This window comes from Panthera pardus, unplaced genomic scaffold (assembly GCF_024362965.1).
Source record: "Panthera pardus isolate Hobbes unplaced genomic scaffold, ASM2436296v1 HiC_scaffold_1, whole genome shotgun sequence".
In the NCBI taxonomy this organism is placed as follows: Eukaryota; Metazoa; Chordata; class Mammalia; order Carnivora; family Felidae; genus Panthera; species Panthera pardus.
The window spans coordinates 81,604,006-81,629,894 of NW_026526654.1; the positions used below are offsets into that span (position 1 = coordinate 81,604,006).

At 40.1% G+C, this 25,889-nt stretch overlaps 1 protein-coding gene and 1 pseudogene across 7 annotated transcripts in view; both read left to right on the forward strand.

Annotated features, from left to right (window-relative positions):
* The first annotated feature begins 458 nt into the window (after positions 1 to 458).
* KATNAL1 (katanin catalytic subunit A1 like 1) overlaps positions 459 to 25,889 on the forward strand; it is a 101,094-nt gene continuing 75,663 nt past the window's right edge. The window contains exons 1-4 of one of the 7 annotated variants that reach the window (XM_019447869.2): positions 459 to 856; positions 1,898 to 2,014; positions 22,696 to 22,871; positions 24,864 to 25,024. In XM_019447869.2, coding sequence (XP_019303414.2) covers positions 22,710 to 22,871; positions 24,864 to 25,024 — 323 coding nt within the window. In that variant the 5' untranslated portion in view covers positions 459 to 856; positions 1,898 to 2,014; positions 22,696 to 22,709. Of the gene's footprint in view, positions 857 to 1,060; positions 1,402 to 1,897; positions 2,015 to 22,695; positions 22,872 to 24,863; positions 25,025 to 25,889 lie in introns of those variants that run through there. The other 6 variants (XM_019447866.2, XM_019447865.2, XM_019447868.2 and 3 more) reach the window with 6 other exon arrangements.
* On the forward strand, positions 20,338 to 22,498 carry LOC128776286 (M-phase-specific PLK1-interacting protein-like; annotated as a pseudogene).

Sequence of the window (25,889 nt, forward strand, 5' to 3'; positions counted from 1 at the left end):
CCCCCGTTTATCAGCTACCAAGTATATAGGGGCAGGACGTGAACCCAGAAGCGGGTTTCGGAAGCCCTTGCGCTTGACCTCAGTTTCTACGGCACCGCATCTCTCAGGTGGGTCCTGGAGAGTCCGCAAACGGTTACCTAAGAAATACTACACATCAAAAATTCAGCTGAAATCACGGCCACGTACAAGTTCTCAAACCTCCCGAATGAGCCTAAAGGCTGTAGGCACTACGTTTTTACTAACGGATTCATTTCTAGCCCACTCCTCAGAGTGGCAGAAAGGTGTGAGAGACTGCGACTTTCCCGGTGAAAAGCCCCAGGGTGGCTTCGGGTCCCACCCCGCCACTCGGCCGAGGCGGCGGGGGAGGGGCCGGGCCAGACGACCTTTAAAGAGCCGGCGCTGAGCCGCTGGGGCGCTCCTTCCTCTGACGCCACAGGCACCCTCTCGGATTAGAGCGGGCACCAAAGCGCTCCGCCGACGGCACAGGACACGCGTCATGCCAAGGGGATTGGACGCTGCCGCAGCAGGGCTCATCCGGCCCCACCGAGTCATTAGTCACTCGCCCTCCTCAATGTCACAGTCTCCCGCCTTCCCCCGAAGCACCCAGGCGCCTCCCTTCCCCCGCACCCGGGTGGGGTTCCCAGGCTCCTCCCCCGAGTTGTCTTGGAGTCCCCGCGCGCCCCCCACCGCTCGGTCCGCGGCTGCCATGGCAACCGTACGCCGCCGCCACCGCCTCTTCACGCACGTCGGGAACTAACGGACTCCGCGGCGGCGGCTGCGGCGGCGGCGGCGGCGGCCTGTGCCCCACCCCCACCCGGACCGCATCACCAACAGCCGGCCGACCTGCGGCACCTAGGTAATGAATCCGAGGGAGAGCGCCGCGGGCAGGAGGGCAGGTGGTGGGGTGTTCAGGTGGACAGCCCCACCCGGTCTCCCGCCGCCAGGGCAGTGCCGCGGTCCTGGGGCGCCGGGAGGGGAGGAGGAGGGCCGTGGGAGCGCCAGGCTCGCGGGGCATTATGGGCATTGTAGTTTAGCGGCTGCACAGGCTCTCGGCCTCGGCGGGGTGGCCTGGACCGGCGAACTACAAAGCCCGGCGGCCCCGACCGCTGGCAGAGAACGATAAACTTTGAGCGGACCGGGCGAGAAAAAAAATCTGTCTTTGTGGTGCGGGGGCTCTTGGGTGGTCGCGGAACTGGGCTCTGCGCTGGGAAAGGGAAGTGGAGGTGAGACTTGGGTGGCCCGCCGCTGGGCCCGCCCGGGCTGACAGCGCTCAGCCCCACCCCGGCTGGGCTGGGCCACCGCCCCGCGTAAGTCTCAGGGATGAGCAGCCACCCCAGCCGCAGGGCCTCGGGCCTGCGGCGCCTGTGACCCTCCCAGGTTGCTGCCTCTCGGTGCCGAACCGTATGTATGGCACACATTTGATGCGAGACCTGAGAAACTAAATTTTTTTTTTTTTTTTTTTTAACAGGCCTTTCTCCTTTTCCTGAGAACGTGTGGTTTCTAGGCTTTTATTCATGATTATTCTGAAGTAGCTCAGAGGTGTTTGCATATTAAGCCCCTAATTAATTATTATTCAAAAGGCATTAATGTTTAAAGGTCAAGTGTAGAAGTAGAGACCATGCTTTTACATAGTAGTATCTTTTTTTTTCCATAACCGTTTTGCCTTTTGCATTGTATTTATTGAGGGTTAAGATCGCAAAATGAGGACCCCCACCTTCCCACTTACTAGCTTGGCCGCTGCCTGCACATATTTTGATTGTATTTTGAAGATTAGTTTAACTTTAAATTACTGGAATTTTTAAAGCACAGACTTTTCTTTCTTATTTATTTATTTATTGATTGATTTTTTTTTTGCTTTTTAGCAGTGGGTACTAATTATTTTCTTTGGTTATTTCAGTATTCTTCAGAATTTCTCAGGAACGTGCTTTCAGGATGAAAATTGCCCAAACAACACAAAACGAAACAGCAACTCTGTAATACACCTTAGCCCTTAGGGTTGGCTTAGGTCCTGGTGGTAAGGAAGCTGACACAGATTTAGAAAACCTTTAAATTTTTTTCAACAGGGAGACAACCATCCTAGAAATTTGGTATTTTATATAGTATGCAGAAAAATCGTTGGTAGCACAGCGGGTTTATTTTGTGGGTGTGTTTTCAACAAGTAAACAACATAAGGCCACTACAAAATTCCTATTTTCCTCCATTAAAATGAGACTGGCCTGTGAATTTTACTTAAATTACCGATTTTGTACAAGGAGATGGAACTTAAATCTAGTAAGACCGTTAGTAAAAAATTTGACGCCTTAATACTATAGGGATTGGAAGTGTTTTATTTATTTATCCAAGGTTTGTTAACAAACCTGTTAAATTGTGGACATTATGCCAGATAGTGGGAATAAAAAGATGATGTGTTCTGTATGGGCAAACAGTCATGTTATCGTAACGGTATGACAGAGATAGGTGCAAGTAGCTATAGGAGCCCAGAGTGGGAATAAATCGCAATATAACAGTAACATTTATTGATTACCTAATCTCAGCGAGGCACTATACATTATTTTGTATGTAGTCCATTATTTAATCCTCATAAAAATCTCTAACTACTGTTATTCAGAGATGAGGAAACAGGCTTAAAGATTTTTGTCCAGAGTCGTACCTTATAAGGTTTGAACCTGGGATTTCAACCCAAGTGGGTCTAACTCATCTAAGTCGTGATCTCAGCCACTGATGGCTGTTCTCTGTACCCATTGGTAGAAATACCCTGACTCTAAGGAGATCAGGGGAAGTTTCCAGTGTGATGTTACATTTGATCCGCGTTAAAGAAGGTTGAGTAGGCTTTCACTGGAGGGAAGTTGAGGAAACTCATTCTAGGCAAATGGCACAACAAAAAGCAAAGGATATATTTGAGTGTTTTGTTGGGAGAATCCTAGGTCATTCTGATGCCCCAGTTCCAGAGTGAATGCAGTATAGTGATGGGAGAGGCCAGATATTAAAGTACTTGGTACCATGATAAAGAGTTTGGAAGTTTTTGTTTTTGTTTTTGTTTTTCATCATGGGGCAACCATGGAAGAATTTCAAATGGAGTAGTGGTGTTAATTGGGTTTGTATTTAAAAATTTTTTTTAAATGTTTTTATTTATTTTTGAGACAGAGAGCGACAGAGCGTGAGCAGGTGAGGGGCAGAGAGAGAGGGAGACACAGAATCTGAAGCAGGCTCCAGGCTCTGCTCTGTCAGCACAGAGCCCGATGTGGGGCTTGAACTCATGGACTGTAAGATCATGACCTGAGCTGAAGTCGGATGCTTAACCAACTGAGCCACCCAGGCGCCCCTGGGTTTGTATTTTAGAGAGATAACTCCAGCTAAAGTGTGAAGAATAGACCCAAGAGAGGGGAAATTAGAGTGGTGTGGGGCAATCAGTTTTAGGGGAAAAAAATACAGTGGAAAAATGAAGAGAGTCTGAACTAAGCAGTTGGAGTTATGGAAAGACAGGGATTGTAGAAGTATTTAAGGGATAAAATTGGTACGATTTAAATTGGGGGCTAGACATATTTGGAACCTTAAGACAAATGATTCCTAGTTTTCTGCCTAGGATGTCTGAAAGGATAATAAAACCATTGATCGAGAGGAAAAGGAGCAGAGTTTTGATGGGGTGAAAGATAAAGATCAGTTCAGTTTTGAGTATTCATTCAAAGTTCTTGTGGGATATTCAGGTAAGGATGCATTTGGATCTGGAGTTCAGGAGAGAGTTCAGGGCTGGAGGTGGAGGTTTGCATGTGCATAAGTAGTTGGAATTAAAGGAGAGAATGAGTCAGCTCACATAGGAATATATAGAAACGAAAAAGGAAAAGTTTGAATAAGTTTGGGAAGCAGCAGCATTTATGGGGTGTGTGTGTGTGTGTGTGTGTGTGTGTGTGTGTGTGTGTGTGTGAGGAGGGGAGGGAGGACCATGTTTGAAAGCAAGTGGGAGAAATGCCCACAAATGAGACTGAGAGATTGGGAGGCAGAGAAAGAGAAGAATCAGAGCAGGCATGCATAACAAATGACAAACGAGAGGAAAGTTAGAAGCAGGAATGGTCCAGAGTATCATGTGTCTTGCAGAGGGCAAGTAAGGTAAAGATTGAAACGTACCCAGTGGATCTGGTGACTTCAAATCACTTCTAAACTTTGCAAAAATGAGAAAGAGGAATGTGAGCTTAAGCCACTTGAAAAAAAAATTTGCGTTTTCCATAATAATACAAATACAAAAGAAAATAGAACGATGAGTCCCATGTAGTCATTACCTAAGCTTGAAGAATGAGCACATCACCAATTTTGTTTCATCTATAACCCCTGCCCCCAACTGGATTATTTATTTTTGATTAATTAATTTATTTATTTTTGGATTGTTTTAAAGCTAAGCTCAGGTATCATATCTTTTTATCTGTAATTGTTTTCAATATATATCTGTTTGGGGTGCCCGGTTGGCTCCGCTGGTAGAGAGCGCGACTCTTGACCTCAGGGCAGTGAGTTCGAGCCCCACGTTGGGTGTAGAGATTACTTAAATAAACTTAAAAAATTTTTTTAAGGATTCTTTCTTAAAAAAAAAAAAAAAACTGTACTATTATCCTGCTTAAAAGAAATGGACAGTACTTCCTTAATATAAAATCCCCAGACACACTTTTCTTTAAAGAAGTTTGACTCTGAAGGAAAGAAAGGGATAAAGCAGTAACTGAAAAAGGTTTGTAGGTTTTTTTTTTTCTTTAAAGACTGATGAGCTGTTAGGGAAAGAGCCAATGAAGAGGAAATGTTTGAAGATGTAGGAGATGAGAGAGAGGAGATAGTGGATGATCTATCTCTGAAAATGTAGGGAACGATGGACGAGCAGAGTTGGAAGAATCAGTCTAGAATTAGTTTGTTACATTTTTAAAGTATCAACTAAGTGCTAGCTAGCTGTGATCCTAGGCAGTGTGCTAGTGTAGACAGGAGGAGAGATGCACTGAAAAAGGAAGAAAAGAAGTGAGAATAGATATGGATATTTATAGGTTGGGTGGTAAAAGGTTCAAGAGTTCAAAGCTTATGTTCTCTAAGAGGTAGATAGGAGTCAAGGTCAATTGATGAGAGGAGATGGGGGTGGGGCGTTCGGTGGGAAAGGAGAATGGTGGGGTTTTGGAATAGTCACTGAGCTAGGACAGGTTAAGAATGGTTTCATGGAGCTGAGATTAGAATTTGGTAATTTTCAATGACAGCAAAACATAAGGTTGTGTGATTTTTTTTTTTTTACCCCCCCCTTAAATTTTGATTTACTAAAGGAGAGCTTAAAATAGACCAGTAGCCTAATGTGTGACTAAAGAGAATCCAGGCCAAGAACTTATGATTGATTGTTCCTCAACAACCAACAACTTTAGATTTATTCATTTAACTGATAATGATTATCTATTTTGTGTAAATATCACAGTAAAATTAGAAAGCCCTTATGGCTTCTTTGGATTAATACTTTGATTTTTGCAGTATGTACAGTGATATTCTTTTCTAGAGAACATTTCTCCAAGGATCGTTTACTGCACGTGGTAAGAGTAGAAGGGGCCAGTTATATCTGTTGTCCAGTTCTGGAACTACAACTTATTTTCTGTGTAATCACAGACAAGTTTCCAAACCTGTACCCTTATTAAAAAAAAGATGTTAATACTATTTTATAGGATTTTGGGGAAGATTGGACGGTTTAATGGAGGTAAACCCTAAGTGCTCAGTAACTGAAGGCTACTTTCCTTTCTCCCCCTTAGCAACAATATGCCAGGATTGTCGGTTCTGTTTGACAAGAGGCCACGTCCTGTGACTTTACCTGACTATATTAAGCAGGGAGATCAGGCAGTGGTTCCATTACAAAATAATGATTTGATCAATAAAAAGATTTGTCAATTCTTTTAAGTAAGGCTTCCTTAAATGCTATACGATGTTCTTTTATAGACCATTAATAGGAATAACATCTTTGCCTTGGTTTCATCTTCAAAGAAATTGGGAATTGCGCTGCATGATTTGAGATCCCGATAGCCCTAAACTTCAATTGATGAGATCTCATTTCTGGACTGATTTAGATTATCATGTTACTAATTTTGAGCATCTATTTGTGAATGGAAATATGTATATTTTAATGTACTCAGCGTTATTTCTTTTTTTTAAGTTTATTTATGTATTTTGAGAGAGAGAACAAGCAAGGGAGGGGCAGAGAGAGAGAGGGAGAGAAAATCCCAAGCAGGCTCTGCACCTCCAGTACAGAACCTGATGTGGGGCTTGAACTCACTGCCTTCGAGATCATGACCTGAGCCAAAATCAGGAGTCAGATGCTTAACCGATTGAGCCACCTGGGACTCATTATTATTTCAGACATTGTTTTCTCCTAATAACTATTTTATATATGGTAGACCTAGTGAAAGAATGCCTTAGAATACTTAGTCAAAGTTAGGTGTATACAGTCACTAGCTAGACAAATTTAAGGCGTAGATTATGGGAGAGGTTTTTTAAAAAAAAGGAATAGTTTTCTAAGGTGAGTTATTTAATCTCCACTAGATGTCTTTATGTTTCTTTTGCTATGGATTGTTTGATGAGGTCCTATTTGAAGGTATGGAGATGGAATAAATGACCTTTTGAGTCCCTTTCTAACTTTGTAATTCTTTTTTTTTTTTTTTTTTTTTTTAAGAGCAGAGGAAGGACAGAGAGAGAGAGAGAGAGAGAGAGAGAGAGAGAGAGAATGCCAAGCAGGCTCTGTGCTGTCAGTGCAGAGCCTGACATGGGGCTCAATCCCATAAACCATGAAATCATGACCTGAGCTGAAACTGAGTCGGATGCTTAACCGACTGAGCCGCCCGGGAGCCCCAATAAAATTTATGGTTTAAGCTGCCATCTTGAGACAGACTGGCAGATGGTAAACATTATCTGCTGCTTCAGTATGTTAAAGAATTTAATCCATGGGCAGAAATTATTATGATGGCTACTTCTGAGAAACATTTAAGCTCTTAGGATTATCTATTTAGATTCTTTTATTTTGTATGCGCAGTCATTTTTCTGTTTCCCAAGTATTTGAGAAGTGAGCTTAGGTAAGGAAACAAAAAGGCTTCATTGCTACAGACATTTTCCTCTTGTCTCTGGGTTTTTGATTGCATCATATTCTCGATTATTCATGGCAAGCTATAGTCCTTGAGAGTATAACCCATCATAAAGAGATGGGTATTGTGGCTTTCAAAGTTAGCTGTTTTGCTGACTGGGGCTCACAAGTTAGGTCAATTTATTCCTACTAAAACATACTTCAAGATGTGGTAGTTCTAGCAGTTGTGATTATGGGTTTTTTTTTTTTTAATTGCTGGGATTTATAGTAGTCATTGCATGAAATAGACTGGACTTTGGTGATTTTGATAAACTTTAAAGAAAAATATATGTAGAGGCTGGACCACATTGGTCGAATTCAGTGTGGGACAAAATGCTTAAATCTGATTTGTTTTGCCAGCACTGTTCTAATTGGTGTTATTTTGTTCACATTGCTGTTGTTGAGGCTGCTTCAGTGTTTCTAAAATAAATATCTAATTTCAGGAATTCACAACTCCTAGAAGAAAAAAGAGCATTATGAGAGAATGATGGAAGTGTGAGAATGAAAATACTTTAATTAAAACATTTTCCCCTCTCCCCCACCCCTCCCATCAACCTGCAGTTTGTTCTGTGTATTTAAGAGTCTCTTATGGTTTGCCTCCCTCTCTCTGTGTTTGTATTTATTTTTTTTTCCCCTTCCCTTCCTCCATGGTCTTCTGTTAAGTTTCTGAAGTTCCACATATGAGTGAAAACATATGATATCTGTCTTTCTCTGATTGACTTATTTCACTCAGCATAATACCCTCCAGTTCCATCCGTGTTGCTGCAAATGGCAGGATTTCATTCTTTCTCATTGCCAAATAGTATTCCATTATATATATAAACCACATCTTCTTTATCCATTCATCAGTTGATGGGCATTTAGGCTCTTTCCATAATTTGGATATTGTTGAAAGAGCTGCTATAAACACTGGGGTGCATCTGCCCCTGAATCAGCACTCCTGTATCCTTTGGATAATTTTTTGAGGAACCTCCACACTGTTTTCCAGAGCGGCTGCACCAGTTTACATTCCCCCCAACAGTGCAAGAGGGTTCCTGTTTCTCCACATCCTCACCAACATCTCTTGTTTCCTGAGTTGTTAATTTTAGCCACTCTGACCGGTGTGAGGTGGTATCTCAGTGTGGTTTTGATTTGTATTTCCCTGATGATGAGTGACGTTGAGCATCTTTTCATGTTAGCCATTTGGATGTCGTCTTTGGAAAAATGTCTATTCATGTCTTCTGCCCATTTCTTCACTGGATTATTTGTTTTTTGGTATTGAGTTTGGTAAGTTCTTTATAGATTTTGGATACTAACCCTTTATCCGATATGTCATTTGCAAATATCTTTTCCCAGTCTGCTGGTTGCCTTTTAGTTTTGTTGATTGTTTCCTTTGCAGTGCAGAAGCTTTTTATCTTGATGAGGTCCCAATAGTTCATTTTTGCTTTTAATTCCCTTGCTTTTGGAGACATGTTGAAGAAATTGCTGCGAGTGAGTTCAAAGTGGTTGTTGCCTGTTTCTCCTCTAGGGTTTTGATGGTTTCCTCACTCACATTTAGGTCTTTCATCCATTTTGGGTTTATTTTTGTGTGTGGTGTAAGAAAGTGGTCTAGTTTCATTCTTTTTTTTTTTTTTAATTTAACTTTATTTTTTAAAATTTAAATCCAAATTAGTTAGTATATAGTGAAGCAATGATTTCAGTAGATTCCTTAATGCCCCTTACCCATTTAGCCCATCCCACCTCCCACAACCCCTCCCGTAACCCTCAGTTTGTTCTCCATATTTATGAGTCTCTTCTGTTTTGTCCCCCTCCCTGTTTTTATATTATTTTTGTTTCCCTTCCCTTATGTTCATCTGTTTTGTCTCTTAAAGTCCTCATATGGGTGAAGTCATATGATTTTTATCTTTCTCTGACTAATTTCACTTAGCATAATACCCTCCAGTTCCATCCACATAGTTGCAAATGGCAAGATTTCATTATTTTTGATTGCCGAGTAATACTCCATTGTGTGTGTGTGTGTGTGTGTGTGTGTGTGTGTGTGTGTGTATACTATTCTAGCTTTGAGAAGAATGTCGGTGCAATTTTGATTGGGATTGCATCGAATGTGTAGATTGCTTTGTATAATATTGACATTTTAACAATATTTATTTAACAATATTTATTCTTCCAATCCATGAGCATGGAATGTTTTCACAATACAGATCTTTTACGTCTTTGGTTAGGTTTATTCCTAGGTATTTTATGGTTCTTGGTGCAATTGTAAATGGGATCGACTTCTAGATTTCTCTTTCTGTTGCTTCATTATTGGTGTATAGAAATGCAACTGATTTATGTACATTGATTTTGTATCCTTCGACTTTGCTGAATTCATGTATCAGTTCTAGCAGACTTTTGGTGGAGTCCTTTGGGTTTTCCATGTAGAGTATCATGTTGTCTGCAAAAAGTGAAAGTTTGACTTTTCTTTGCCAATTTTGATGCCTTTTATTTCATTTTGTTGTCTGATTGCTGAGGTATGACTTCAAACACGATGTTAAACAACAGTGGTGAGAGTGGACATCCCTTTTGTGTTCCTGATCTCGGGGGAAAACTCTCAGTTTTTCCCCATTGAGGATGATATTAGCTGTGGGCTTTTCATATATGATTTTTATGGTGTTTAGGTATGTTCCTTCTATCCTGAATTTCTTGAGGGTTTTTAGTAAGAAAGTATGCTGTATTTTGTCAAATGCTTTTTCTACATCTATTGACAGGATAATATGGTTCTTATCCTTTCTTTTGTTAATGTGATGTATCACATCGGTTGATTTGTGAATACTGAACCAGCTCTGCAGCCCTGGAATGAATCCCATTTGATCATGATGAATAATTCTTAAAAAAAATTTTTTTTTGATGTTTATTTATTTTTGAGAGAGAAAGAGACAGAGTGCGAGCAGGGGATGGGCAGAGAGAGAGACACACACAGAATCTGAAACAGGCTCCAGGCTCTGAGCTGTCAGCATAGAGCCTGACATGGGGCTTGAACTCAGGAACCACAAGATCATGACCTGAGCCGAAGTCTGACGCTTAACCGACTGGGCCACTAGGTGCCCCATTAATTCTTTTTATATGATGTTGAATTTGATTTGCTAGTATCTTGTTGAGAATTTTTGCATCCATGTTCATCAGGGATATTGGCCTTAATTCTCCTTTTTGTGGGGTCTCTGGTTTGGGAATCAAGGTAATGCTGGCTTCATAAAATGAATCTGGAAACTTAACTTCCGTTTCTATTTTTTGGAACAGCTTGAGAAGGATAGGTATTAACTCTGCTTTAAATCTCAGGTAGAATTCCCCTGGGAAGCCATCTGGCCCAGGAATTTTATTGGTTGGGAGATTTTTGATAACTGATTCAGTTTCTTCACTAGTTATGGGTCTATTAAATTTTCTTTTTCTTCCTGTTTGAGTTTTGGTAGCGTGTGGGTGGCTAGAAATTTGTCCATTTCTTCTAGGCTGTCCAGTTTGTTGGCATAAAATTTTTCATAGTATGCTCTGATAGGTGTTTATATTTCTGAGGGATTGGTTGTGATAAGTCCAAATTCATTCATGATTTTATCTATGTGGGTCCTCTTTTCTTTTTGAGAAGTCTGGCTAGGGGCATATCCATTTTTACTTTTTCAAAAAACCAGCTCTTAGTTTCATTGATCTGTTCTATGTTTTATTTGATTCTGTATTGTTTATTTCTGCTCTAATCTTTATTATTTCTCTTCTTCTGCTGGCCTTGGTTTTTGTTGTTGTTGTTGTTTTTTGTTTTTTGTTTTTTTTTTTTTTTTTTGCTGTTCTTCTGGTTCCTTTAGGTGTTGTGTTACATTTTGTATTTGGGATTTTTCTTGTTTCTTAAGATAGGCCTGGATTGCAGCGCATTTTCCTCTTAGGACTGCCTTTGCTTCATCCCAAAGGGTTTGGATTGTCGTGTTTTCATTTTCATTTGTTTCCAAATATTTTTTAATTTCTTCTTTAATTGCCTGGTTGACCCATTTATTCTTTAGTTGGATGTTCTTTAACTTCCATGCATTTGGAGGTTTTCCAGACTTTTTCCTGTGGTTGATTTTCAGTTTCATAGCATTGTGATATGAAAATGTGCATGGTATGATCTCAGTTCTTTTATATTTATCGGCTGTTTTGTGACCCAGTATGTGATCTATCTTGGAGAATGTTCCATGTACACTTGAGAAGAATGTGTATTCTGCTGCTTTTGGATGAAAAGTTCTGAATATATCTGTCAAGTCCATCTGGTCCAGTGTATCATTCAGGGCCATTTTTGATTTATTGATTTTCTGCCTAGATGATCTGTCCATTGTTGTAAGTGGAGTTTTAAAGTTCCCTGCAATTACCACATACGATTGCTTATGTTGGTGATTATTTTATATATTTGGGTGCTTCCAAATTGGTTGCATAAACGTTTATAATTATTAGTTCTTCTTGATGGATAGATCCCATAATTATGATATAATGTCCTTTTTCATCTCTTGTTACAGCCTTCAGTTTAAAATCTAGTTTGTCTGATATATGTATGGCTACTCCAGCTTTCTTTTGACTTTCAGTAGCATGGTAGATGGTTCTCCATCCCCTCACTTTCAATCTGAAGGTGTCCTCAGGTCTAAAACGAGTGTCTTGTAGACAGCAAATAGATAGGTCTTGTTTTTTTTATCCATTCTGATACCCTGTGTCTTTTTATTGGAGCATTTAGTCCATTTATATTCAGTGGACTTAGTGTCAAATATGGACTTATTCAGATATGGACGTAGTGTCATTGTGTTATCTGTAGGTTTCATGCTTGTAGTGATGTCTCTGGTCCTTTGTGATCTTTGCAACATTCCACCACAGAGTCTCCCTTAGGATCTCTTGTAGGGCTGGTTTAGTGGTGATGAACTCCGTCAGTTTTTGTTTGTCTGGGAAAACCTTTATCTTTCTTTCTTTCTTTTTTTTTTTACTTTTTTTTTTTTTTTTTTTTTTAATGTTTACTTACCCCTGAGAGAGAGGGAGACACAGAATCCGCAGCAGACAGCAGGCTCCGAGCTGTCAGCACAGAGCTCGACGTGGGGCCCGAACCCACGAACCATGAGATCATGACCTGAGCTGAAGTCGGATGCCCAACCGACTGAGCTACCCAGGCGCCCCTTTTATCTCTCTTTCTATTCTGAATGACAGCCTTACTGGGTAAAGGATTCTTGGCTGCACATTTTTCCTATTCAGCACATTGACTATTTCTTGCCACTCCCTTCTGGCCTGCCACGTTTCAGTAGATAGCTTGGCTACTACCCTTACATGTCTACCCTTGTAGATTAAGACCTTTTTGTCCCTAGCTGCTTTCAGAATTCTCTCTTTATCTTTGTATTTTGCCAGTTTCACTACGGTATGTTGTGCAGAAGATCAATTCCTGTTACATCAGAAGGGAGTTCTCTGTGCCTCCTGGAGTTCAATGTCTGTTTCCTTCCCCAAATTAGGGAAGTTCTCGACTATGATTTGTTCGAGTACACCTTCGACCCCTTTCTCTCTTCGGGAATTCCTGTGCTAAGGATATTACTACATTTCATTGAATCACTTAGTTCTCTAATTCCTCCCTCGTGGCCTAGAATTTTTTTTATCTCTCTTCTTCTCAGGTTCATCTTTTTCCATAATTTTATCTTCTATTTCACTTATTTTCCCTTCTGCCTCTTCAATCCTCACTGCCATTGCCTCTAGTTTATTTTGCACCTCATTGACAACATTTTTAATTCATCATGACTATTTTTTAGTTCCTTGATCTCTGCAGCAATAGATTTTCTGCTGTCTTCTATGCTTTTTTCAAGCCCAGCAATTAATCTTATGACTATTATTCTAAGTTCTTGATCAGATATATTGTTTATATCTGTTTTGATCAATTCTTCAGCTGTCATTTCTTCCTGGAATTTCTTTTGAGGAGAATTCTTCCGTTTCGTCATTTTGGCTAGTTTTCTGTCCCTTATGTGTTTTAAAAGCTTGTTATGTGTCCTGCACCTGCGAGCAGTAGTGTATTAAAGAGGGGTCATACGCTGTCCTGGGCCTGGCCCTTCAGGAGGTGTTTTTTTGGAGTGTGTTGCTTGTTCTCTGTTGTTGGGATTCTGGTTGCTTTATCTCCCTATTCGTAGTGATGTTTTGGACCCCCCCACCAGGTGTGCTTTGATTCGTTCATTGAAGTAGCCCTGGAGAAAAACAAACAAACAACAACAACAAACCAATGGGGGGGTGGTGGTGGTGGTGGGAACAGTGTTGGTGGAAGAGGTCTTATCCCATACAAAGAGAAATGACGGGCGGGAAAAAAAGAAAGAAAAGAAAATTGACCAGGCAGAGAAACTATATGGCTTAATCCAGAGAGAGAGAGAGAGAGAGAGAGAGAGAGAGGAAAATAAGGCGATATAGAACAGGTATAAAGAGAATAGATTACATATATCTGCTTAAACAAACCAACAACCAGAATAACCAGACTAGAGGAGGAAGAAATAAGAAGGAGAAAAGAAAGAAAAAAAAAAGATGTATGTAAGAAGAACTGTCCAAGAATTAAATCAGAAAATGCAAAACCGCTGGGTGCCTTGTCTGGAGGGGGGGGCTGTCTGGTTGGTCAGTGTCAATCTCCGGTGGATACGCAGTTACCCGGCGTGGAGGGGCGTGGCTTGGTGTAGGGGGTACCGCCTGCCCTCTGGACCCGCTGTCCCTTCCCTGAAGCCCCACCCTGTTGGTGGTGGGGAGAAAAATGGCGACCCCTCAGTCTTTCCTCCCCCGACCGGTGTCCCAAACCACTCAGTTTCGGCCAGCCTCACTGGGCCGCGGGGCGAACGAGGCAGTTTGTCCCTCTCTGCCGACTCCCGCGCCTCCCTGGTGCTCAGCCGGGATTGAAACCCCCGATGTCCTCAAGGGGCTCTCTCCGAGTGCCCCCGGTTCCGCCAATATATGGCCTCTGGCTGGCGGTCGCAGGCAGTCTTTGTCCTTTGGATGGTTATATTCCTTCTTCCCACAGCACTCCAGAGAGGGATTGCTTTCTCCTACTGTGGACTGCAGCTCTGAACTAGTTACCGAGCCAGGGGCAGGCTCCCCTCCTCCCCAGGTGTGCAAACCGGGCAGCTGGCCCAGTCTGGAGAACGCCCCACAGTTAGAGATTGGATCCTTCTCCATCCCTGGTCCATGGTAATTCTCTTGTCCAGATACAGCCCTACACTTTCACAGCCTCTCTTTCTCTTCCTTTCGTTACTCTGCAGAAGGGGATCCCTCCCCTTCCGGCCTACGCACCCCTTTTCTCTCTCCCAGTTCACAGTCACACACCTGTGGCCCGCCAGGTTGTCCCAGTGTCTCTGCCACTCTGCAGCCCGGACTCTTGGAATTCAAAGTCCTTTGGCCTCAACACTGCTGTGTTTGAGGGACAAGGGAACTGTGGGTCTCCTGTTTCTCCACCATGTTGGATCTTTCCCCCACGTAGACCCATTTCAAATACATCATCAACAATTTTAGAAAGCTTGGATCAAGGAGAAGATCCTGCAGACTTGCAGAAAGGGGAAAAAACAGGTGATCTATAAAGGGTCAGGAATTTGAATGACTTCAGTCTTCCCAACTTAATTGAAGCCTAGACGGCAATAAAGCAGTGCCTTCAAAATTCTGAAGGAAAATTATTTCCAAGCTAGAATTCAGTAGCTAATCAAACTATGACAAACGTGTGAGGGTAGAATAAAGGTAGAATAAAATCTCAAAAACTCTACCTCCCATCTATGGAAAGAAAATGTGCTTTATAAAAGTAAGGGAGTAAACCAAGAAAGAGAAAGACATGTGATAGACACACACACAAAAGATTCAACATAGAAGAGGCAAGGGGGCTCCCCAGGTTGAAAGCTGATACGAAGTTGAACAGCCTTGAAAAGTAGATATTGTGTCTTCCTCCAGAGCAAAGGTTGGGCTTGCTTATAGCCCGGAGGAAAGAAGATCTTCCTTTGGAACAAGACCTGCATATGCTGTTCAATATAATAGATTGGGTTCCCTAACTGAAGATTCTTCTGTAATGCAACCTACTGTACATAAAGATGTCAGCTGACTCATTATGCCCTGTGGGAACTGGGGCTTGAGGACCTGGTGCCCCCTCCCCCCTCCATACCTTGGGTTGGGTTGTCTTCTGAAAGTTTTATAGTTTTAACTTATGTTTAGGTCATCAATTCATTTTGAGATGATTTTTGTATATGATGTGAGATAAGAGTGGAGGTTCAGGTTCCTTTTGCATATGGATATCTGGTTGTTTCAGCACCCCTTTTCGAAAAAAAAAATTGGTCCTTGTTGACTTGCCTTGAGAACTTTGTCAGAAATTAATTGGCCATATATGTATGGATCTTTTTCTGGACTGCCTAATTTGTTCCATTGGTCTGTGAGTCTGTCTGTATGCCAATCCCACACTGTCTTCATTGCTGCAACTTTATAGTAAATCTTGGAAACAGACGGTATAAGTTGTCTTACGTTACTCTTTTGCTAACCCGTTTTGGCTATTCTCTGCCCTTTGTATTTCCACGTAAATTTTGAAATCAGCTTGTCAGTTTTTACAAGAAAGGCTGCTGGAATTTTGATGGTGATTGTATTGACTATGGCTCACTTTCAAGAGAATTGACATCTTACCTACATTGAACGTTTCAGTTCATTAATGTGTGAACATACATATGTCCATTAATGTAGGTCATCCTTAACTTCTCTTAGCAATATTTGGTAGTTTTCCATGTTACATTCTTGAATGTATTTTCTTAAATTTATCCCTGAATATTTCATATTTTTTGGTGATTTTGTTTTTTAACTTTTGTTTTCAATTATTGTTAGTATGTAGAAATGCAATTGATTTTTTTTTATATTGACCTTGTGTCCTGCAGCATAATAACTTCTGAGTTACAAAATAAATTTTGAGTTACAAAACTCACTAATTCTGGTAGCTGTTGTAGATTCCCTAGGATTTTCTCCATTAATAATCAGGTTGTGTATGAATAAAAGCAACTTTACTTCTTTTCCAATCTGTATGCCTTTTATTTTTTTTTCCTGCCTATTGCAGTGGTTAGAACCTCTAGTTCTAATGTAGAATAGAAGGAATGAGAGCAAATATACTGGGCTTGTTATTTCTTGATCTTTGGGGAGAGCGTTTAGTCTTTCACAATAAATATGATTTTAGATGTAAGGATTTCGTGAATACTCTATTGGGCTGAGGAAATTCTCTTCTTAGTTTGCTAAAAGTTCTTATGAATGGTGTTGATTTTTTGTCAGAGCTTTTTATGCCTCTATTGAGATGATCATACATTTCATTTCTAGTCTCTTAAAATCCTGTTGATTGGTTTTTAATATAAACCATCTTGAATTTTTGGTATTGACCCTTCTTTGGTCATCATGCATTATCCTTTTTATGTATTACTGCATTTGACTACCTAAAATTTAAAGATTCTTGTATTTGTGTTTCTGAAGGATATTGCTATGTAAATTTCTTTTCTTATAATGTTTAGTTTTGCTATCAGGATAATGCTGCCCTTAAAGTAGGAGTTGGAAGTTTTTCTGCCTCTTCTTTTTTCTTTCTTTCCTTTTAAAATTTATTTTTGTTTTTTTTTTTATTTTAGAGAGAGCATGAGCGGGGAAGAGGGGCAGAGGGAGAGAGAGAATCTTACACATCAGGCTCCTTGCTCAGCGTGAAGCTCAATGAGGGGTTTGATCCCATGACCCTGGGATCATGACCCGAGCTGAAATCAAGAGTTGGATGCTCAACCAACTGGGTCACCCAGGCGCCCCACGCCTTTTCTTTTTTCTGAGAATTTGTTTAGAATTGGTTTTATTTTTTCCTTTAATGCTTTGGGAGAATTCACTAGTGAAGCCATTTGGATCTGGAGGGGTTTTTTGTTTGTTTTTTGGGGGAAGATTTTAAATTTCAAATTGAGTATCACTGGTTGATATAGGACTATTCAGATTAATCACTCTGTTTCTTCTTGAGTAAGTTTTGGTATTTTGTGTAGCATTTGCATATTTTATTAAGCCCTCATTTGCCTTCTAATATCTCTAAAGTTTGTAGTGCTAGCCCCTCCGTTATTTCTGATTTTGTTAATCTTTTTTTCTCTCTCCCTTTCTCGGTCAATATCACTAGAGATATATTCATTATGATGGTACTTCTGAAGAACCAGCTTGGCTCCACTGAAACTTTTTTATTCTTCTATTTCTAGCTTATTGATTTCTGCTCTTAACTTTATTATGCTCTTTTACTTCCTTGCTGTTTAATTTGCTTGTATTTTTCTGGATTCTTAAGATAGAAGTGGAAAGCAGGACTCAGCAAAGTACAATCTAGGGGCCATATCCAGACTGCCACTTGTCTTTGAATGGCTTATGAACTGAGAACGGTTTTTGCATTTTTTTAATGGTTAAAAAAGTCAAAAGAAGAATACTGTTTTGTGACGTGTGGAAATTAAATGAAATTCTGTTATCAGTGTCCATAAATAAAGGTCTATTTGAACACAGGCACACACGCTTGTTTACATATTCTTTATGGCTGCTTTTGTGAGCTTGAGTCATTGGGACTGAGATTTTGTGACATTCTCACTGTTTTGCACTACTTGGGTGCACTATAATCACTGTTTCAAGTAGCTTGTATATCATTGTACTATGACATTCTACTTTATTATCAGCACGTACCCATCATGTTGAAACAAAAGATGAGAAAAATGGACTTGACATGTTATACTTTTATTTTTACTAAAAAAAAAATTTTTTTAATGTTTATTTGAGAGAGAGAGAGAGAGACAAGAGTGCGAGCAGGGGAGGGGCAGAGAGAGAGGGAGACACAGAATCCAAAGCAGGCTCCAGGCTCCGAGCTGTCAGCACAGAGCCGGATGTTGGGTTTGAACCCACGAACTGTGAGATCATGACCTGAGCTGAAGTCAGACACTTAATTAACCTACTGGACCACCCAGGTGCCCCTATTATTATTATTATTTTTTTTTAATTTTAATTTTTTATTTTAGAGAGAGTGAGAGCATGCACAAATGGGGAAGAGGGGCAGAGGGAGAAAGAGGGAGAATCCTAAGCTCAGCGATGTGAGGCTTGATCCCACAACCCGTGGAGTCCCGTGAGATCATGACCTGAGCCGAAATTAAGAGTCAGACGCTCAACTGGCTAAGCCACCCAGGTGCTCCAACATGTTAGACTTCTAAAGTACACTGGAGTATAGATTATCAAATTAGATGACAAAGCATTGATTATTATGCGGTGAGACTATAGCTGTGCTAAGGAAATACAGTATATGCTGACATTACCAGACTAATCAGTCATCACAGTATTCCCAACTCACAGGAAAACAGTGGCCAGAAAAATTAGAAAATTGAAAAAGGAATATCTTAGCCACAGCAGAATTTCTTCACAGAATTATTAAAAATGAAAATCAGACTGTGCCCAGATTCAGTTTCCGAGTATTTCATTTGTTAGTCAAGTAAGGAAGTCATTTACTACTGATGGTGCCTTAACTAAATCGCCTTTGATTGTAGTAGCCAAAGAAATGTGTCTGGAGAGAATAAACTTGTTTAAAGCTATTAGCCTTTTGGCAAGAACAGTTGCTGCAAGGGTTGAGAACATTAGTAATCAATTAAAAAACAAAGCGAATGATTTCGCGTGGTTTTCCCTGGCTTTTGCGGATTGGCAGAGGTTACCAACACAGCTCAGTTATTGTTATTCAAGAAGTCAAGTCTAAGCTTGAAGTTTTTGAAGAATTAGTTTCAATGATAGTGCTCATGGAATAACTGCTGACAAAAATATTTACAAAGAGTTCAGAAAACACTAATTTTGTATGACCCGAGAGGTGGGATCGGTTAAGATGCGTTACAATTGATGGAAGTAAAAATATGTCTCTTAACAGAAAACGGCTTAGGTGAGCAAATTTACGAAACTGTGGAAATGTAAAGTGGCCAAAATATAGGGTTATTTATTGTATTTATCAGCAGGTATTTTGCAGAGGACATTTGAGCGTCGCATGAAATACAGAACTGGTCGTGTTGCTCCTGTGGACGTAGTCATTGTTAGCTGCGTGAATTTTGATCAGAAGTAGAAGCCGAAAACCCGGACTTGCCCCACCACATTGCGGTTCAGTGGCCTAGTAGTAACAGTAAAATTCTATTCCAGTCTTTTGAGGTTTGGGCTGATTTGAGATCTTTCCGAATGAGAAGAACTGCTCTCAACCACTGTGCTTGAACACCGAATGGCTTTGGAAGTCAGTTTTTGCTGCAGACTTGGTCATGTTTCTTAAAGTATCAACCTAAAATTATAAGCCAAACCGTGCTTATATGCAAAATGAAAAGTGATTTCGATGCCAACGAGTGTTGTTTGAATCACAGATAACATGAAGCTGTTTTAGATAGCTTTGCAGGCCGTCAGAAGTTAAGGTAAAGAAAACGAAGTCGCCGTTCCCACTCAGGGTTGCAGTAGACGTATTTTCTGAGCTCGGTCTCAGACTTTGATGTGAGTGCAAAGGAAACGACCCTATTACAAAATCCGTTTCGTTGTGTGGTTGAGGCATTTGCACCCACCTTAACCTCCGATTGGAGGTGATTGATCTGCGGTGGAAGGACATACTGAAAGATGAAAGACAAATATTAAGAGAAGATTTAAGTCTGTAGATATCTCCCAAACAATGAATATGCTGAATTGAAATCGTGTGTATGTGACGGCCCGGCACCTTTCAGGGTAAAAAGACACTTTCAAACATGAAATACATACATTCTTATTTAAAAAGTAGCATTAGCATATGAACGTTTGCAGTTGATTTTGATTATAGGGAACGCTAATTTCGAATCTCAACTAAGTGAAATATTATCCCCCCGAAAGAACTTCATTCTTACTAGGAGACTGGTTTTATAACAAGTTGCACTCAACGGTTATCACTATAACCTAAAATGTTTACTGTCTGATTCTTTATACAAAGAGTTTGCTGACCCCTGCTTTACATCAAGATATTGGTTTTTATTTTGAGAGAGAGCGAGAGAGCGAGCGAGCATTCGGGAGTAGGGAGAACAGAAGTAGAGAGAATCATGGGGCTCTATCTCACGACCATGAGATCATGACCTGAGCTGAGCCACCCAGGCGGCCCCTACATGAAGATATTTTTATCCTGCATAGTTGTGTGACAGCACATATTAGCAGAATTAATGCTTTTAAAAGAAAATAATATATGGAACAGTTTTTTTTTTTTCCCCTTACCGGACTTACTAATTACAGCTCATTCAGTATGAGATCTTACTGCTTTGTGTTAATGTTCTAGTTTGAAGAAGAGGCTTTGCCCGGTTGCCCTGTGTTCTGTGGCTAGATCTGTTAAATGCTGAAGTTTCTAACTGTGCAAAGCTAGTGTACCTTTTGTTGTGGTGTAATTCTAAAGTAACACAGATGCTGCCTTCAAGGAACTTACGCTGGGGGAAGGGACTAATAATCAAAACACATAAAGGAAACAGCTTTATTTTTAAGAATGTACCGGAGTCCGTTGAAATGCCTAGAACTAGATGTGCTTAATTTTGAGGAAGGGTTTTTGAGCTCCTTAAGAATAGATAAGACGTAGAGAGAAAGCTAAGCTCACACCAGAATTTAATTGCCTCAGAAAGGCGTGGAGAAATACTTTGATGTTCTCTACTAAGTGGATCCTTTGGCTTACTGTTCTGGGAAATAAGCAGGGTAATTTGGACTCCTCCAGGATGCCGTTCGTCTATATCTCTGAACTCCCCCCAATTTGTAGTCTTTAGTGGCAAGTGTCTTGGCATTTGGAGCCTTTGGATGATTCTGGGAGACTTTTGGGAAGCCAGGAAGAAAAGCTAGAATTACCAGGCCAGAGAGCTTTGGTAGAAACCGGAAGGTCAGACGATGTTCTTCCTAGCATCTGTAGAAGGGGAAAGAAAAATGATAGTTATTTTCACAGACAGGAAGCTATAGAGAATGATGAGATCATAGAAGATTACAATTTGAGGAGCAAAAGGGGCTCAGGTAGTTTCATTCACAGGTTTTTGCTTAGATTTCAGTTGTATGGGACAATTAAATACATATAAAGGATGCATGGACCACACTACAAGCTGTTCCTTTAAAATGTCTTCCGTAAGTGTGACTTTTTGGGGGAGAGCATGGCAGTGAGGTCTTCATCGTCGTCTCCTGACATGCACCGACAGAATTTTTGATCCCGACTGCTCCCTACCCTGGCGTGGGTGTAGGAGGTTGGGGTAGCTTGAGCAGCTTCCGGGTTACCCCGGTTGGAGGCCAACCGCGGCCGCCCTCCCCCCGGGACCCTACGAGAATCCGCAACACACGCCACCATTCTGCCCCGCTCAAGGATCAAGGCCCAAAGGGAGCAGGCAGCTTGGGGGGGTGGGGGGGGGGGGGAGGCTGATTTGGGTCTCCATTCCCTGGCGTCCCCTGGCGGCTGCACTCACTCCTTATTCCAAGTACCCCGCGGGGTCCCAGCAGCAATTTGGCTACTCCCCAGGAGAGCAGCAGCCTCACCCCCAGGGTTCTCCAAGGACATCTACACCATTTGGATCGTGGTAGAGAAAAAAGAATGTCTAATGAGTTGGAAAGTTATCTCAAGCCTTCAATGCTTGAAGACCCTTGGGCTGGCCTAGAACCAGCGTCTGTAGTGGGCAGTAACCAACAGTACAGTAATAAACAAAGGAAGATCCTTTAGTGAACCTTTTTGAAATTCACCCAGAAGTTTCTTGTGACAGGAACATCTTGGACAAATCTTTTACTTGGGTAATTGAATTGAATCCCAAGATGGAGACTGAATAATTAGTCGAGGCTTCTTGGTATTTTACATCACATCAAGTACTGTTGATAATAGAGAAGACATACGGTAGAATAATTTGCAATATTTAGCTCTTTGGAAGTGCCTACCCCCTTTTCGAAGATTGACAGTTTCCAGATATTTAATGTTCATGGTTATATAATGGATATTTGTCTTTTCAATAGCTTTCCCAGTGTTTTAAAATAAAACATTTTGTCTTTCCAAAAAGAAAAAGAAAGTATGACCTTTTGTTTGGGGGGGGCCAAAATGTTTTAGGGAGAACTAATGTCTGCAGTTATATGTTTCTACATCGTCAAAAATAAATTGAATAAAATCAAGCTCATCTTTATTGTAGTTACAGCTTGTGGTAATTATAAACGAGCAAGGAAAACTAGTGTGCAATTTATGTACCTGTAACATAAACCAGTAGTTCAGAGCTGTGTAATTTCTGTGTTATCTTCTTGGGTGTTCTTTTATGATCTCCTTTGTGCTTCCAAAATTAGAAACTCTGCTCAGTATTATAAGATGCATTCAGATAACCTCAAAGAATGAGAGAACCATTTTGACTTTGAAAGTACTTTTAAGCAGATACTTTTTTTTTAATTTAATTTTTTTTTTTTTTTTTTTTTTTTTTCTGTTAGCACAGTGCCGGATGTGGGGCTGGAACCCACGATCCGTGAGATTATGACCTGAGCTAAAGTCGGATGCTCAACCGACTGAGCCACCCAGGCGCCCCTAAGCAGATATTTTAAAGAATAAGAAAAAATACTCTAAAGTTGGTGCTGAAAACTTAAAAGAAGACCTTATGTGTTCTCTTTAGTTCTCTTCAAGAAGATGAATTTGGCTGAGATTTGTGACAATGCAAAGAAAGGAAGAGAATTTGCACTTCTTGGAAACTATGACTCATCAATGGTATATTACCAGGGGGTGATACAGCAGATTCAGAGACATTGCCAATCAGTCAGAGACCCGGCTGTCAAAGGCAAATGGCAACAGGTAAGACACGCTCAGGTGAGGGTAATAGTTTATTATACTTGAGAGACCAGAGTTGGACCGTTGGAGGACTGTTAGTTGGAGTATAGACCGTTGGACTATTAGTTAGAGGTTTTGTAAATAGTTGTTTCTTGTTTGTCTGAATACTGAAATGTATTTAAAATGTACTCTGAATAATTTTGTCTTGCCTGGTGAATATTTTTGATAATATCTTTCATGAGGCATATTTTGAAGATACTTAATTGTCATGGAATCTACTTGTAATTTTTTTAATTTTCATGATCAGTCACCTAGTTGTGTGTGTTTATAAATTTTTGATATAAGGTATTTCTACTCGCCCTCTTCCCTTTCATTTTTACATGGAGTTTTGACCCATTTCACAAAACTTTTCCTTTAAGAAAGTTTCCTCTTTCTTAAAAGAGTATTTTGAAAGACTCCCTACAAATACAAAGGAATCAATAATCTAATAAAGCTAATATATTTGCTGTGTCTCTTGACTGTACAACTTGATTATATAATAGTACAGTTAATAAAAACTTGAATTAGAATTTCCCCACTTAGTCTTAAAACTTAAAATCCTTTTAAAATTAAAAGTACAAAGTCAAGCATTTCTTTGAAGTTTCTATTTAATGTACTAATGCCTTTCAAGTGTTTCTTCTAATTTTTCCATGTCAGAAATTGATATTTCACTAAGGTTTCAGGGTAAATTTGACTTATTTTCTGACTTAAGTGTTACCAAATTATGCTGAGTGAGAACAATATACTTGCTTTAACTCCAGTTGAAATTTGTAGTTGTGTTCTATCCTGCACAGTAGCCACAGGCAAGAGTGGTTTATTAATCTAGCACGGAAATATTTTTGACAATTCCTTAATTGTGTTAAATAGTGACCATTTCTATTCATTTATTTTTATGGTTCATTTCCCTTAGGTTCTGTAATTTTATTTCTCCGAGTATATAATAGCATATATTAGCAGTTGAATTTTATCTAGATTTTTCTTTTCTCTACAGTAAAGTATACTTTCTGGTCAAAAAACAAATTAGAATTGTTAAAAGGAATTTATGAATATAATGTTCAATCTATTATCTATTTGCCTTTGAAAATTAGTTTGGTCTCAAAGTTTGAAAACACAAGAAGTTCCATGTAGTAGGAAGTCAGTGAAGTTTTTTAAATGCGGGAAAAAATCTTGCCTTTGAATTCAAAATGAACTTTATCCAACACTTGAAAGAATTTAAACAAGGCCAGAAGAATTCAGGTTTTAGGTGAAAGAGAATGTAAATAAAAATTGGAGGGGCGTCTGGGTGACTCAGTCGGGTAAGCGTCCTACTTCGGCTCAGGTCTTGATCTCACGGTTAGTGAGTTCAAGCCCCACATCTGGCTCTCTGCTGTCAGCACAGAGCCCACTTCGGATCCTCTTTCCCCGTCTCTTTCTGCCCCTCCCATGCTCGTTCTCTCTTTCTCTCTCAAAATAAATAGATAAACTTAAAAAAAAAAAAATGGAACTGGGTAATGCTTAGTATTACACCATTTCAGGTTTTCAGATGCTCGTAATAGGCATTTCATACTTAGTGATATTCGGAGTTAGCATTTCCTAATGCTGGTGAAAATTCTGGCCGATAGTATTCTGGAAGCTATTTTACAAATATATTAAAAGGATCTAGCATAACATTTTAGATTTCGGGGAATGGTTACCTTGTTACTGCCTTACTGCTTGTTTTAAATTATACTAATGGTCATCACATTCATTGGTAGAAATAGAGTTCCGTTTTGAAAAAATCATGACTACTTCCCTTACAAAAAGGTGCATAATATCTTTTTTCAGTCCAATTCCTGCCTCTATCTGTATTACTTTACATGGTTCTTTGTTTTTTTAAGGGTTTAATGATTCATTTTGCACACTTTGATGTTGAGAAAACTTGCATTCAGTAGCAGTTTGTTATTTGCCATTCGTGTAAACCGTAAACAGTTTCTAGCGTAAAGCTTATTTCCTTTTAAGGTTCGGCAGGAATTACTGGAAGAATATGAACAAGTTAAAAGTATTGTCAGCACTTTGGAGAGTTTTAAAATTGACAAGCCCCCAGATTTCCCTGTGTCCTGTCAAGATGAGCCATTTAGAGATCCTGCTGTTTGGCCGCCCCCTGTACCTGCAGAACACAGGTAAATGGCACTTTATAGTCTCTTTGGGTACTTTTTTACAGGTAACTGATATTCCGAATGAAGAGAGTGAAGCTCTATTTAAACAAAGTATGGAAAATATTTGGGGGGTATGTAAATTTAATACTTGTTTACAATTTTCACACCTCTCCGTTTATATAGAGTTTATATTTGATGTAGAATAGAAGTAAATCATTTGTCATATATCTTGCTTTTAGAATGTTTGACTACTCTAATCATAACAATGGAAATCTGCTGGTCCTAAAATTTACCAGTTAAGTGAGTGAGGTCTTTTAGATTTCCTATCAGCATCAAAGCTTGGATGGCTTTTTTGTTTTACAACTTTTTTTGCTTTAGAAGATTCTGACAGCTTGAGATGAAATGGTGGACCGATTGGATTCATCTGGTTGGGCCTGCAGCCAGTTTCCAGAATCATAATGTAGAAGGAACCTTATCATTCCTTAAAAGTTAAAGGTCAGATTCCCCAGTGTGGTCTATAATACTCTAAATTTTATCTCCCTGGTGCCCAGCCTACGCATCATCTACATTAAACCCGTCTAGTCTTGTTTTTTCCTGTCTTTTGGTCTTTGCCCAGTTTGTTTTCTTCAGGGGATTCCCATAATCCCCATCTGAGCAATTCATATTCATTGTTCGAGTCTCAGCTCAACTGTGTTTTCTCTCTGCAGCCTTTCTCAGTTTGCTCAAGCACAGCAGTTTGTTCATAGCAGTTAGCACATTGCATTTCTTTGTCTCTTCACAAAATTAGGAGCTTTGCTAGGGCAAGGGCCATGTTTTCATTTTCTCAAAACGAATTATGAACAACAGACTTCTGTTGCAAAAACAGTGTTCGATGCATAGTAGGCATTCA